The 15,685-nt window shown below is 35.8% G+C and overlaps 1 protein-coding gene across 5 annotated transcripts in view; it reads left to right on the top strand.

The window, feature by feature from the left end:
• Nucleotides 1-12,526, top strand: part of arhgap5 (Rho GTPase activating protein 5) — a 50,734-nt gene extending 38,208 nt beyond the window's left edge. For all 5 annotated transcript variants that reach the window (XM_008103393.3, XM_003216578.4, XM_008103395.2 and 2 more), the window contains 4 exons: nt 1,150-1,227; nt 2,568-2,699; nt 7,252-7,357; nt 8,356-12,526. In XM_008103393.3, the coding sequence (XP_008101600.1) occupies nt 1,150-1,227; nt 2,568-2,699; nt 7,252-7,357; nt 8,356-8,686 (647 nt within the window). In that variant the 3' untranslated portion in view covers nt 8,687-12,526. The remainder of the gene's footprint in view (nt 1-1,149; nt 1,228-2,567; nt 2,700-7,251; nt 7,358-8,355) is intronic.
• Nucleotides 12,527-15,685: the final 3,159 nt, after the last annotated feature.

Genomic DNA, 15,685 nt, shown 5'->3' on the forward strand with positions numbered 1-15,685 from the left:
TCAACATTGAAGGCATGTCAGCTGCCAAAGAACAGCTGCTTTATGAATTGTGTTGAGATAAGAAATGTGACTTTCTGTGTGTCCAAGAAACACACAGAGACAAACAACAGTAACGACCAAAAGTTCCAGGAATGATCTTAGATCATTCCACATGTGCAGTATAAAAGTGCTGCCTTTGTAAAATCGGGGCTCCAAGTCAGCAGTGTTCATTACACTGAAGAAAACAATATAGAGATTATAACAGTAGAGCTTAATAGCATCACAATCACCTCTATGTATAAGCCCCCAAATGAAGAATTTTGTTTCTCCTCTCCTGAGAACTTTGATAGCCACCAAAGGACAGTAGCAATTGGTGACTTTAACAACCATAACCTTACTTACTTATGTATGGGGCTATGCTCAGGAGGATAAAAATGGAGAGGCTGTCCTTTCTTGGGCTGAACTTTATAAACTATCATTTATTCATGATAATATGGTAAATAAATATGGTAAATGTCTCATTCTTTGAGTAGAAGTAAATAAATGTGAGAATATGAAGAGAAATTATGAGAACTGAAAGTACATAAGAACTGGAGCTTTTTCATAATACATTAGTTACTAAAGATATAAAAATTACAATTAAAATGCTTCAGGCCTTTGGTAGTCCCAGGTTTAATTCCAGAACACCTGATGAATTCTAAAATCCTTGGATGCTCAAGTCCCATTATGCACAATGGTATAGTAAAATGATGTCCCTCATAAAATGGCAAAATCAGGGTCGGGTTTTTGAATTTTTAAAGCTCTGTATGTTGAAATCTATGGATGCAGAAGGACCAATGGTATGCAACTTCTGAGGCAACAAGTAACTGATTATACTTTATTTTATAGAAGTTGGGGTATTTCATCTAGCTGTAAATTAGCACCTTCTTTCTAATAATAGTTATAGCAAAGTAAGCTTGTGTCAATTGAAACTGAGACTGGTTTTCCTCTAATCATTTTTAAATGGTAATTTGCATGTACGGTAATAAAAATTCAGACCACAATAATTGTGGAAATTGATACTTTTATACATTTTAAATAAACACCGATTTTACTTGTACTCTGCAATATGTCACTGTTGACTGCATTTTCAAACTACAGTCATGCGGCATTGTCATTCTTTTCCCTAAGGTCTTTGTACTGAAGGTCTCTATCGTGTAAGTGGGAATAAAACAGATCAGGACAACATTCAAAAGCAGTTTGATCAAGGTAATGCGGGACATGGTTAACATCAAAACATTTATAGTGTATCTGATGGAATACTATATTTTATGGGTTATATCAAATGCTGATCCTTTCCATTATAAATAAAGAAACTGAGGAATAAGCATTTATATCATTGCTGCATTAAATGTTAACTATGCTTTGCCAGTAGCTAGTATTGATGCAAATGTGCAACTAAGCCGCAGCCTCATGCAACCTTAAAGTTGGTATGGTAACTAAATGATGTATTTGCCCTAATTGAGCTGTGTTTCTCTAAGATGGCCTTCTGGATTTATTATAGTAAAGTAAAGTAAATAAGGCTTTGAGGAGTAAAATGAATTTGAAATTCACAAGTGTTCAAAAACCACACTTTTCTTTAAAAAAAGAAAAAGAATGTGCCCTTCAATTTCTAACCTGCTCCTGCAACATGTAATCTGAATTATTGAGTGCCCCCCTTCAGTTGATAGCTATTTTAAGTGAGAAAAAAGATAATGCTATCTTTTACTCATTCCAGCTTTTTTCACAGCACTTTTTCATTCTCTTGTTAATTTTTTCTCTTGCTCGTTTTTTCCTATATATATTATATTACATATAACAATCTGTACAATTCACTTATTTTTTTAAAATACATTTAAACATGCTTTAGGTGACACTCTTTTAAAAAACCTTAAAAGTATCTGTATAAGACAAGAGCCCCCTCAAGGCAGTTTACAAAATTCAGAAAACAAACAAGTATCATGAAAATTACACTTGAGTTATAAGTAATCCAGTAAGAATAAAACACAAAATAAATTTGATTTGGGCTAAGTCGTAAAGAAAATGCTTCCGTAATATTCTAGTAATATTTCACAAAGTTACCTGAATAGGTGTCAGCCTAAAACCTTTGATGGGGACATGGATTTCAAAAAAGTTCTGCCTTCAAAGTTCTGCTTCATTTAGAAGTAAGCTAGACTTTTGTGCAATAAGCACAAATGTCTAAGGAGGGCTCTACTAATTGTATTTAGCAAAATCAAGTTATCAAATTCCCATGAGTGTGAATTATTATTCAAGTAGATGTTATTATAAAGCCCTTTACAGACTTTCATGCTTAGCATATAAGTATTGATGCTGATGCAAATTTCCTCCCAATCAAATGTTTTTGTATCACTGGACAATCAAACAGTAAATTATAATATCAGTAGTATTAGAAATTGATCAGTACTTATATTAGACAGCACAGCATATTAGCTCAACTATTTAAATTTAATATTAAAATATTTGTGTTCATTTGGTATAGAATTTTGAGAAATGTAATATGTGTACATTTTCACATTACTAATACATTGTTGTTTTATATTATTTTACAGATCATAATATCAGTCTGGAATCTATGGATGTCACTGTAAATGCTGTGGCAGGAGCTCTGAAAGCTTTCTTTGCAGATCTGCCAGAACCTTTAATTCCTTATTCCCTCCATCCAGAACTAGTTGAAGCATCAAGTAAGCAAATTAGTTTTCATTTATGGAGCATTAATTGTGGATCACCAATTGAAATAATAAAATGCTCCCAAGACATTGGTTGAAAAGTTGTAAATAAAAATATGTTGAAATAAGAGTTGAAATCAAGGGCTCCCTGCATGACAATGGGAAAGATATTAGTTGAACAAGTTCCCTTCCCCCTTCATGTTTGAAAAAATTGTTGTAGGACAAAAGACCCCAGTGATCAGATTCAGAGTCAATAGATCGGAGAGGGAAGGGATCTCTGATCTTTTTGTTTTAGCAAAAGTCTATTTGTGTTGATAACTATTGCACAAGCACCCATTGGTTGGCCAGTTAATTATTTACATGTAAATTAGAAAAAATGTAATTGTCTTAAATCTAACATCAGACTAGCAGCTGCGTGCTGACACTTTCTTACATTCCCTTCATACCACCTGAAACATTAAGGTTGGGGGATTATCTCTAGAGCAAGTTTTTACAAGTTCTCAAAGGCTGCAGAAGAGAAGTTGCCATTTTTCTGGTCTTATTGGTGGAAGTAGTTTACATCTACATTTTATCCTGACCATTGTCTTGTACAAAGCAGATTTGTTGGCTGAATTCAGCAGAAGTCTTCCTGTTTAAAGAAGTAACTGAAAGGTTTATTGTCATTGAAAGTTTTGTGTGAGATATTTATTCTCACCCTCCCTAAATATTCCAATGCACTTCCCATGCTGTTCAGAAGGTTCCTCCAGCCACCACAACACTTGGTAGATTTTTGGAGGATATAAGGTCCTGGTAGATTTTTACTCTTTTTATCCATGAATGGAAGTTTTACATGTATGTAACTTCACTCCAGTTTTCATCTACCAAATCTCCAACAGAAAGATCTGCTTCGAGCAGTTTGGGAGTTACAATCTTTTTTTCGGATTTGAGTTGTAGGATTTTTTTAGTGTTGCTTTCCTTATGTTATGGCTGTATAACCTTTTCCACAGAAGAGACATTTTTTGAAACACATCTTTACCATTCTGTAGCTAAATTCTTGGAGAAGCCTTGTGGAGGATGTTAGTATATAGGGATTCCACATCCATACTGCTAAGATTGCCTTCCCAGGGAGGTTGTGGATGGACTGTAATTTCTGCAGGACGTCAGTAGTGTCTTTCACATAACTAGGACTGTTGCTGATATATGGTCTGAAGTTATTGTCCATATTTCCAGAGGCACCAATTCTGAGTTTCTGTTGCTTGAGATGATGGACTGTTCAGCGTAGTCCTGTTTGTATATTATGAGTAATAGATAAAATGTTCCATATCAATGTTCCTGAATGTGTGGCAATTTGAATTTGGTTTTGAACTTCCATGAGAAATTCCTGGAGTATAATTGCTTCTAATATTTGCCTGTGGACAGGGTTCTAAAAATATAGTATTGGGCAATTACCATTCAGCCTCTTATAAATCAGATTTGTCCATAATGACAATATTATGATTTTTTCTGACCATGTGTATAGCTTATTGTTTTTTGCAGCTGAGATTGTGTGGTAAATTATGTCTCTCATTGATTATTTCTGTCTGAATACAATGGAAATGGTCTGTCTAGAAGTAGTTCTGTACACTTGCCATTAGAAGGTCCATGTGGAGTTCTTTTTCTGTTCTTGTGTTGTGGAGACCGGGATTATCCTTGCTGTTTTGACTGATGTCATGGCTCTTAACCAGGGGTCCCCAAACGTTTTAAACAGGGGACCAGTTCACGGTCCCTCAGACTGTTAGAGGGCCGGACTATAGTTTTTAAAAAAACAACAAAACTATGAATAAATTCCTATGCACGCTGCACATATCTTATTTTGAAGTAAAAAAACAAACAAAAGGGGAACAAATACAGCTTCAGTGTTAATAATAATCATAATAATTATCATCATCATAAAAATAATAAAGAGGGTTGGAAGAGACCCCTTGGGCCATCTAGTCCAACCCCCTTTTGCCTTTGTGCACCAAAACATAATCAAAATATCCCTGACAGATAGCTACTCAATAATGATGATGATGATGATGATGATGATGTAATATGGTTGGAAGAGACCCCTTGGGCCATCTAGTCCAACCCCCTTGTGCCTTTGTGCACCAAAACATAATCAAAGTCCCCTGACCAACAACAACAACAGTAATACTGTAATAATCAGGGTTGGAAGAGACCACTAGCCTTCAAGAAAAATGAATCCACAACAGGGCTGCAGAGTTTTTTTTAGTCATTCACATTGGAATGACTGAGGAGGAGGGAGAGAGGCACACGCAGATTCCATGCTTGTTTTGCTGCGCATGCACACACCTCACTCTAACTCTGGCTGTGCGAATTCCCTCCTTGTGGATGAATTCCCTCCTTGTGGATGCGTGCGGCGAAACAACAACAGAGGTGTGCCAGTGGCGAAAGGAAGAGGTTTCCCTCTTTATCTCGCCGCACAGACTCCCTCCTTGTTTTGCCACACGCGCATCCACAAGGAGGGAGTCTGCGTGGCAAGATAAAATGGGAGGCCTCTTCCTTTCGCCACAGGCACTCCTCTGTTGTTGTTTGGCCTCCTCCATCACTGAGGAAGGCATGCACGGGGTGAGGGAGCACGAAAAGGCACTCAGCTTTCCCTCCTCTTCGCTCGCCCCACACGCTCCTTTCCCGCCACCGCCAAGGAAGCCGTGCATGGGTCGAGGGAGCAGGGAAAGGCACTGAGCGTGATTCTGAGCGTGTGGCTTGATACATTTACAATATTGTCTTGGTTCATAGTAGTCTTGTTGTAGGTCATGGAATCTTGTAGTAAAACTCCTTTTTTCCATTTTTCATCGCTGTGTTTCATAGATGGTTTTCCTGTTCTTGGAGAAGTTATGTCTATTGATGACTTAAGTAGAGAACTGTTTCCTTACTTACACTTTTAGACTGGAGATTCCTCTTGATGTTTTCTTATTTGTTGTACAAAAAGCTGATCAGATGTCGTAGCAGCTTCCTGGAGACACAGTTGCTGTAGTCTGTGGTATGCAGTCTGCAGGTCTTTTGGAATGACATAGGGCTTTTGGATTGGAATGACATGGTGCCTGTACTTGGGCAGGTGTCTTAAATAATGATCCACTCAGTCTGGCCAAATTTTGTGCTTTCCATGGTGGCAGAATTCAAAGACATGGCTGGGATAGTCTCGACTAGTATGGCTTTCCCATATGCTACCAAGTGTTTTCTCTAGCTAGTCTCACATGCAAGAATATGGTATCCCATTTTTATATGTCTGTCAATCTACACGGAATTGTTGACATTTCTGTTATTGCATCAGTAAAAGCTAACCACTGACTGTTGGGTAGAAGAAATACTTGCTTCTCTTCTTATACTTGTTTCCCATCCCGGCAATTTCCGAGATTACAGAAATTCCCAAATACAGAAAATGGCACCTACAAGCTTGTATGTGTCTTTTCTAAAAGGAAAACAATTTTTAGACATCATATTATGATGTTTACTGACTTACATTATTACTACTTTATTCAAGAATTGGTGTGGGCAGAGTGCATACAGTCCCAACCAAATGTTACTCAGCCCGACTCTCATTATCTTTATTCTGGCAAAGTGGGGTAAACTGATTCTCTTGAAATCTCTGGGAGCATTCACAAGGTTTATGTGTATACGCTAATATTTAAACCCCATTTTTTTCAAAATCAGAAGTCCAGATTTTGCTTCCCCCCCCCCCCCCCCAATATCTGTAGACTTTTTCCAGGCGATATTTTCCCCTCCCCATCTGAATTCCAGTTATAGGATAAATCTTTTGATCTACTACAGGGGCCTACAGCTGCTTTAAGAAGGAAAGTAACACATGTAATGTAGAGAAGAGAGTTAGCAAGTTGTAATGATTTTTAGTGTTGGACTACGACTCTAGGAGACCAAGGATTTGAATGACCACTCCGCCAAGGAACCTACTGCGTGACTTTGGACAAGTCAGACTCTTGCAGCCTCAGAGGATGGCAAAGGCAAACCCCTTCTGAACAAATATTGTCAAGAAAACCTTGTGAAGGGTTTGCTTTGTGTGTGTATATGCCTTTAGGTAGCCTGCTGGCTTAGGTGACCCCTTAATTTCAAAGGGTTTTATTCAGCAAGGAATACTGAAAGATGTTTTTGCTAGTTCCTTTCTCTAAAATAAGCCTATGGCACCTGGCATTCATTGACAGTCTCACATCCAAGTACTAACCAGAGTCGATCCTGCTTAGCTTCCAAGCTCAAATGGAGTCTGATATTTCACCTTAAGGGCACCATAAGTTGTGACCCTCGGGTGACCCTAAATTGGGGGCATAGCGCATTGATAGAGATAGGTATCTTCCTATCTCACTGAGATCAATCTTTTTATGTTTGCCAAGAGAATTTTCAAAGACCAAATTATTTCTTCCAATATTTTTGGTGTACCCAGTCTTCCTTGCTACTTAGATTTTCTCTTTTTGCAAACTGAGAGTTGTAGTAAGCAACTATTGACTACAAGAAAACAGAAAGCTGTTATTTAACTTTCCCATTTCAATACTGTTAATACATTTTTTAAAATATTTCTAAAAACTTAATTCTACAGAAATTCTTGATAAGACCGAGAGGCTGTACGAATTAAAAGAAATTGTGAAAAAATTCCATCCCGTGAACTATGAAGTCTTCAGATACATCATAACTCATCTGAACAGGTACATGCTTTACCAAGTACCAATGTAAATGACTAAGAATGTAACCGTTAATCTATATCTGACAAAGGTGAATGAAAAATGTTAAGGAAGAAAAATACACGAACGGGGTTACAATGGTATATTAAGGGAGGAAAATTACCATAGAATATTTGTCTTAATTTAAAGTTTAAGACATTGAAATTGTTAAAAGATATTGTATACTTTAGTTTGGTTGTCAAACCAAATGGAGACTAGTCAAGAAATCAGAATGCTAAGAATAAGGCAGCTATGAAGGAATAAAGATCCTCAGATAAAAAAAAATAATTGAATATAGTTTGAATAAAGAAAAAATATTAAAGAGTGTTAGAATACATAATAGACTCAACTGGAAGTTCTTCCTTGAAAGTGGTATGTAGAAGTCATTTGTCTCTAGCTAATGCACACTTGGGTTTTATTTATTTATTTACAGCATTTATATTCCGCCCTTCTCACCCCGAAGGGGACTCAGGGCGGATCACGTTACACATATAGGCAAACATTCAATGCCTTTTAACATGGAACAAAGATAAACAAACATAGGCTCCGAGTGGGCCTCGAACTCATGACCTCCTGGTCAGAGTGATTCATTGCAGTGATTGATTGCAGCTGCTCTCCAGCCTGTGCCACAGCCCTACATTCTAAATCTACATTCTTGTTTATTGTTACCAATTCTAATGTTATCTCAGTAGGTGATAAATCTCCCTGACCTTTCTGTCCATACAGACAGATAGCTGATTCAGTAAATTGTGCTAAAGCTCTGTGATGTGGTAGTGTTTACTTAGGGAAAAGAATATGGGGTGGAGACTAATCTAAAACTCGTACATTCTTATGTTGCTTTCAGAATGTAATGTTTAGCAGGTCCCCTGATTAAAAGGTGCTGCTGTTTAATATGTTGAATGCCATTTGTGTAGTATATTTTTAATTTTTCTTCTTCAGGTTTACTTAAATAAATTCTGCAACATTTTTCTTTATATTTATAGGGTTAGTCAGCAAAGCAGAACCAATTATATGACTGCAGACAACTTATCTATCTGTTTTTGGCCAACACTGATGAGACCTGATTTTGAAAACAGAGAGTTCTTATCAACTACCAAGATTCTTCAATCCGTAATAGAGACATTCATTCAACAGTGCCAGTTTTTCTTCTATGGTGGAGAAATTTTTGAACCCTTTGACAGTGTGGCACATCAGCCTCCACCTCCCAACCCAGTTCAGATGGTGGATCAAATTTTACCACTACAGTTACCCCCACCTCTACAACCTCAACTGATACAACCACAATTGCAAACAGATCCTCTTGGCATTATTTAACTACAGCTTGATAATAAAGAGGAGGTTATCGGCAGCTTGGCACTGGATAGAAAAGAAAAACTACACATGCATGTTCCAAGATACAAAGACAACTTTCATAGTTATGAAAGAATTTGGATCCAAACTCAGATGTTTTTGTTGTAGTCATACTTTACACCTTGTGCATAAACACTGCAGTTCAACATAGTGTGGTTAGCATGACCGGAGAGGTTTAATTTTTTAAAAACAGAAATAACTGAAGTGCAAAGCTGCTGTTGCATGAACATTTATTGCAGTCACTATCATTCCTCTGTGACAAGTTGTCACAATTTATTGTGAATAAAACTTTTCTATAGAAATGTAATGATTAAATAAATCATGTACGGAACATTCAAAGCTTACAGCCTGCTTTAGGGCTGTTTTTGTTATTTAATGCTCTTTATTTCCTGATAGTTTCATTCCCTTTGCTGAGAACAGCCAAAATACAGCTGTATCATGTTTGTAAATTCTGAAGCAGTTATGCTACATTACAGTAACTGCACTGTTATAAATACTACACTTTCCATTTCTCCTAAAGAAACCTGTGGACATTTTTGTTTAAGGGGCTGGTAAAAATATTTTTTCTTACAGCACAATACCAAGGACATGCTTATTGTAAAAGTGAGTTTAAAAGTGTGCAGAAATATTACTATTACCTATTTCCCCCTTATTTTGCATTAATAGATGAAATGTTTTGTAATATTGTTAATTCTGTAAACAGTTGCATGTTTGAAAGATCATTAATGGTCTTATAAACCCAATCTAATATATTTTAGATATTTTAATTTTTCCCACTGGGGAATTCATCTTAGTATATAGAAAAAAGTTTGACATTTTCATATAAGGGTATATAACTTTTCATACATAAATGAGAACTTTGTTGTAGTGTAAACTTGCTAAACCAAACAATCTAGGTCTTAAAAGTTAACATATACACTATATCTATTTTTCTGTGGCCCCTTTAAAAGTATATAAAAAGCATTGCTAATATATAGCAATAAATACTTTGGGTACTGAAGCATCATGCTGTGTACATAAAATTACATTTTTATTCATGTCGGTTCCCTGCCCTCAACATACTCTGTTGTACTAAACATTCAAAATCTTTGTTTGCACCATTTTTAAAACCTTGGTACATGTTTTACTGTAAAAGAATGCTGCTTTACGTTTTAAACATTCTTGGTTAATCTTAATGATTAGTAACTGTGATAGCAAGCTAGCAATGATGTCATGTTTTAGAATGAACCTAAGATATTGGGATTGTACTCGGACGTTGCCGTCTGTAACTGGAAGAGTTCCTTCTATTCATGGAAGGCTTTTGATCCAACAGAGGGTCTCACTGTCTTATTGAAGAAGGGAGAGGGAGATACCTTTTCTCAATTTTCCTCTGCATGGCCATCTGTTGTGAGTGCTTTGAATGCGATTTTCCTGCTTCTTGGCAGGGGGTTGGACTGGATGACCCACGAGGTCTCTTCCAACTCTGATTCTATGATTCCATGTCCTCAGAGCCACCTCCACAATCTGTAACAGAAGTTTAGAAGGACAGCAGGAAAAGACATAAATTGGCAAAAATTGTCTCTCTCTTCCACCAGTGAAAAAGGTTTGGATCTAAGCATTTGTTTCCTTACTCCCCTTTTCCTTCATATTCAAAGTATGTTTTTAAAGAACCTGATTTATTCAGATGTTGGGATTTCATGAGTGATGAAAAACTTTGGCACTGCAGTCTTTCAGTTTGCTAAATATCATAGTTTGAAATACTACATTTTTTCTAAAAGTTTAACCTGCAAAGATTTTTAAGAATTAAGGTTCTTTAAAAGCTTTGCTCCATTCCTCCAAAATAAAAATTGCCTTTTCAGTTGTTATGTCCTAGGTATTGTACTTCTACTTACGACCTGAACTATCATTCTAGTTAAAATACCATAACCCAAGCTGCTGTTGAAGTATTTGTATATTATAAATTATCTTGGTATTTGTGTTATATTCTTGCAAGTAATTATCTTTTCTAAACAACTACAACAACAAAACCCCTCCATTCTGATTCAAAGCACACAGGATATAAATACAATAATAAAATATTGTCCTGTAAATGTAGTAGAATTAACTTGTTTTACATTACATCTGTTGTCTAAATAGCCTTTATTTATAATCATCAGTTTAACATAGGCATGCTAAAAGAAGAATTAAACTTCACAAGTTTTATAAACTGTTTCTAGGTTGCTAAAGAATTTATTTTTCTACTATAGATGGTATAGACAAAAGCATCAAACTGTACAGAAAAGGCTTATTTCTATTGCAATTAGGCTTAACATTTTCAGAGTTATACATATGAAGAATGTTGTCTAACATAATGCAAATTGAGATTTGTTTTTCTTTTAAAACCATATTTTCGTATGCCAGTGTAATTGAGTTATTTGTCTTAATACACTATTTTGTTACCCGTATGGACCAGTTTGCAGAATGTGTTTCCAAATCACTGATTTGAAGCTTATTCTGAAACTGCTTATTCTGTCATTTATTTAAATGCTTTTTAGTTGGCCTAGGACATGATCCATCATGGTCCTCTTGGGGACTTCGATGGAGCAATGCATTAGTATGTCTATGTCGGCATATCCCATTATCAGACTACAACTTTAGCACCTCATGCTGCTACATAAATCTGAATCATCTCCATTGATGACAAGCTACACTAAGAAAATATTTGCACATGTCACCTACTTGTCATTCCCTCTGTAATTTTTACGTTAAAATTAAAGTGCTATGGATGCTATCTCTGAGCCTCTTAGCAGCATATATTTTTGACTGTTGCTTTTTTTCAGTATCTTATACATATATATGTGTGTGTCAACACTCTCTACTTCTTTATTTCCAAGTAGGAGGGGCTGGTAGGAGGGTAACTGGATAAACTGTAGGCTGAAGGCATTTCATAATCTCCAAGAGTCTTACACATATCATAGCGTTAAAAAAGACCTACACTGAATTGCTTCATCTAGCCATTTTTCTTGTTCATTTTGTCTAATGGAGTATTCCCTTTTAGTATGTTTTTTCCCCCTAGAAAACATCAAGAGTTGATATTGTGAATCCAATCAGTTTTACAGTTATGTGAACAGTGCTTAACATTTGTCATTTTGACTTTTGCATCCCTCATATGACCTTCATCATATTTTATGTGGTCTAGATATGTACAGCTTTGGACTGTAGTCCTGGCACAGTTGTGCTTACATAAATCCCATTGAATTCAATGAGATAGATTGTAGCCATGATCCTGAGCTCAGTTTCTGGGAAGTATTTCTAAGCAACTGCTTAGTAACAAATAACTGCTGTGTTTTCAATCCATGTTTGAACATTTTAAGAGATTATAGTTTCAGACATAACACATTAAGTGACATTTTATATGAAATGATGTTTTACAAATTATTTTTACATTACATTCAAACTTTAAGGGTTTTAACATAGTGTAAATAGGTATACAACTTTAATGAAGAACAATTTTTCACAGTGTATTTTTTCTGCATTACTTGAATACTGGTTCCTAGAAACTACCATTGATTTGTTTATTTTTTGAGGTACTGGAGTTTAGTTTCTAATCTCTAAAACTGTAAAGAAAAGAACTAATTGGCATTTTTAAAAAGCCTTAGCTTCCATTGTGATTTTGGTTTTTTTAAATAGTAACTGTGATACTATATCAGCTGAATATATATATAATTTTAAAGTTCTTTATAATTCATGTAATCTTGTCACCACCTACAGAATGCTACAGTGAACTAAATATCAGTGAAGCTTATCTGTATGCAGAATGCAATGAATAAAACATTAAGATGCTTACTGTGTATAATGATTAGTTGCATATTCAACTTTTGAAGGGCAAATCTATATCCAAGTGAAAACTGGTGAAATCTAAAATACTGCTCTTAGTTGGATAAAATTTGGGGTTTAATTTTAATAACAAATAGTGAATTGTTTCTAAAGTTTAACAGTTCAAGACTTCGTTTAAATATAATATGAACATTTTGGGAGAAGGGCATGTGGGTTTTTAAAAATAATTAGGCAAAGTTTATTCTTTTATATATACTTCTACAAGATGTATATATCTGCATGTAGTGTAATGAGGATATGGCAGGCTTAATATTTTTAGTTCTCTCTGGAATTATTTTCTGCCCAGAGAACTTGTTGAAGAATATATAAATACCTCTGCTATGTAAATCCTACTCATCCATTTGAGACTTACATACTTGTAATAATTAGAATTGTTTTGTGCTTTTGTTGTTATCAAATTGGTAGTGATAGTTTTCTATATACATTGACTTGCAGAAATATTTAGTCTACTTTGACTTTCTTACATTTTGTTGTGTTACAACATTAAACTGAAAGGGATTTATTAGGCATTGTTACCACAGGATACTCAATCCCATGGAAGTAAATAATATTTTTGTGGTACAAAAGAAATGGAAACTAGCATGTGTTGATGGTGTAAACGTTCAATCCTTATATAATATAGTATAAAACTTTATTTATATCCTGCCCTATCTTCCCGAGGTACTCAGGGCGATTAACAAGTATTGGCTAATATTCTATGCCATAAAAACTAGACCGAGACAAAATAATCCACCCCACCCTAACCCAAAACATAACCACATCAAAAGTAACAACAGATTAACAATAATTAAATAATTAACAAATATACAATTCCACAGCTTACATTGGGAAGAAATGGTCAGAATCTAAACAAGGCAAAATAAGGTAAAAATATTGGAAATTTTGCAGCCAGCAGCCCGAGTGACCAGACATTTTTTATGCCTCCTTGTCTCAATGTGCTTGGGAGCAAATACAGGGTTTTAATTGTTTTTTTTAAAAAAAATAGAGTAAGTAATAGTAGTCCAGTGGTGTCCATTTCCAATGCTATATTATCTTTGAAAGGCTCCATAGAGTGGTTCTAAACTTCCAAATAAGCATTACATACATTATTTCATAATGAAAAGAATGACTCAACCACAACTCTGCCTATAGTTTGGTTGAGTCACAATCCACCTAAACTCCATGATCAGGTAAGGAAGGCCAACAGGATAGTGGTAGTTCCAAAGGAGCTGGACAGCTGCACCAAGATGGGAGCAAGTGTCCATTGGAAAACTATCAGCCTGATCCATTAATTGTTTTTTTTAAATGGAACAATGGCAAACAGAAAACAATTGCAGAAAGTCCATTTGATGTTTGCAAAAAAAGAAGTGCAGGAGACCTCATACATGAACTAAATTGCGCTATTCTGATATGATCAAACTGAAAACTTGGGTTTCCGCAAAACGTGTGGTGCAAAGCCAATAATGCCATTCCCCTGAGATTCGCCATCAGGCATAGTGGAGATCGTGCTTCTGGAGAGGAACTGGAGAAATGATAGGATTGAGAATGAGATGGTTAGAGTCAAATCCAGAGCAATTCTAGAAGAACGTGTTTCAGACTGCAAGGTATGTGGGGTTGGTTCGTCTTTCAGGAGTGTACAGTGACCAGGACAAAGCCTAGACCTTCCAGATATACTATGTGCTCATGTACATAAGTCTAGAAATTAAAGTAAAAACTTGAACCCAAACCAAGTTGACTTATCCATGGATCAGTGAGTACTGTACCGTAACTTACCAAAAAGGAAACATTCAGTTCTCTGAGTAGAGTAGTAAAGGGCAAGAGTTTAGTCAATCCGTGAAGCACCAACCCGCTATACTACGCCATGGAGCCACTTTTGGCCTTTTTGAATGCCTGGGTGCAAACATATCAGCAATGGCAGCCAGGGTTGGTCGGCATTGGTGCTCTTTCCTCTTCTTTGAATGGCTCTGCTTATCCAGGGGTGATATACAATATATATATATATATATGGCTATGCTGGGCACTTATATTGCACTCTACAGTGTCTAGTCACACAAGTGATTGAAAACACCACCACCACAAGTGCTCTTACAGTACAACAGCCTCCTAGTTTTTCTGCTAAGACCTAAAAGTGAATTTCAAATCTGAGAAAATGAACAATTTTGCCAAAAGTAATGAGCAAAAACTGCAGGCTGAATAATGCAAAGCTGATACCCAAGATACCAAATAGCTGCCAATGCCTCAAACAAGTACAGCAGAGTCTCACTTACCCAAGCTTCACTTATCCAAGGTTCAGTATTATCCAAGGCAGTCTGCCTTTTAGTAGTCAATGTTTTTGTAGTAAATGTTGCAATGTTTTGGTCCTAAATTCGTAAATACAGTAATTACTACATAACATTACTGTGTATTGAACTCCTTTTTCTGTCAATTTCTTGTAAAACATGATGTTTTGGTGCTTAATTTGTAAAACCATAATGCAATTTTATGTTTAATAGGCTTTTTTCTTAATCCCTCCTTATTATCCAATATTTTCGCTTATCCAATGTTCTGCTGGCCTGTTTATCTTGGATAAGTGAGACTCTACTGTATTAATTTGGGATGTGGGGGATATTGATGAAACCAGCAAGTGCCAATTTATTTTTGTTTACTTTTATGCCACAATAAAAATATTTTGCACTTTTAGTTTTGAGTGCCTTGTTTACACCAAGGTATATAACCAATATGATCAATTTCCATTCCAGTTAAATAAAATATGGAAAAGAGAAAAGGAGGGTAAATACTTGTACAAGGCACTGTAGAGGAATGTTGCCAGAGAAGAATTAATTCAGTACATTTATTTTGAAATATAAATTATATACAAAATGTGGCACAGATAATTTTGGAATATCACTATGTGGGCAGCTGGAAATCCGCCATTTGGTTTTCAGGATTTTGTGTCTTTAGATGTGCAAAGTAGAAATGTTAGAATATTTTCCTTGTTCATTGAGGTCAGTTAAGCACAGTTAAGTGGCTCTTGTATTTATTTCTCCATTATTTTCCCCTTGTGTTGATGTAAGTAAAGCTCTTCCCCCTGTAGATTTTTCAGGGTAGAGGAACTCTGGAAACTTCCTTTCTTCTAGAATTTGTGTGTGT

This window comes from Anolis carolinensis, chromosome 1 (genome assembly GCF_035594765.1).
Source record: "Anolis carolinensis isolate JA03-04 chromosome 1, rAnoCar3.1.pri, whole genome shotgun sequence".
Lineage (NCBI taxonomy): Eukaryota > Metazoa > Chordata > Lepidosauria > Squamata > Dactyloidae > Anolis > Anolis carolinensis.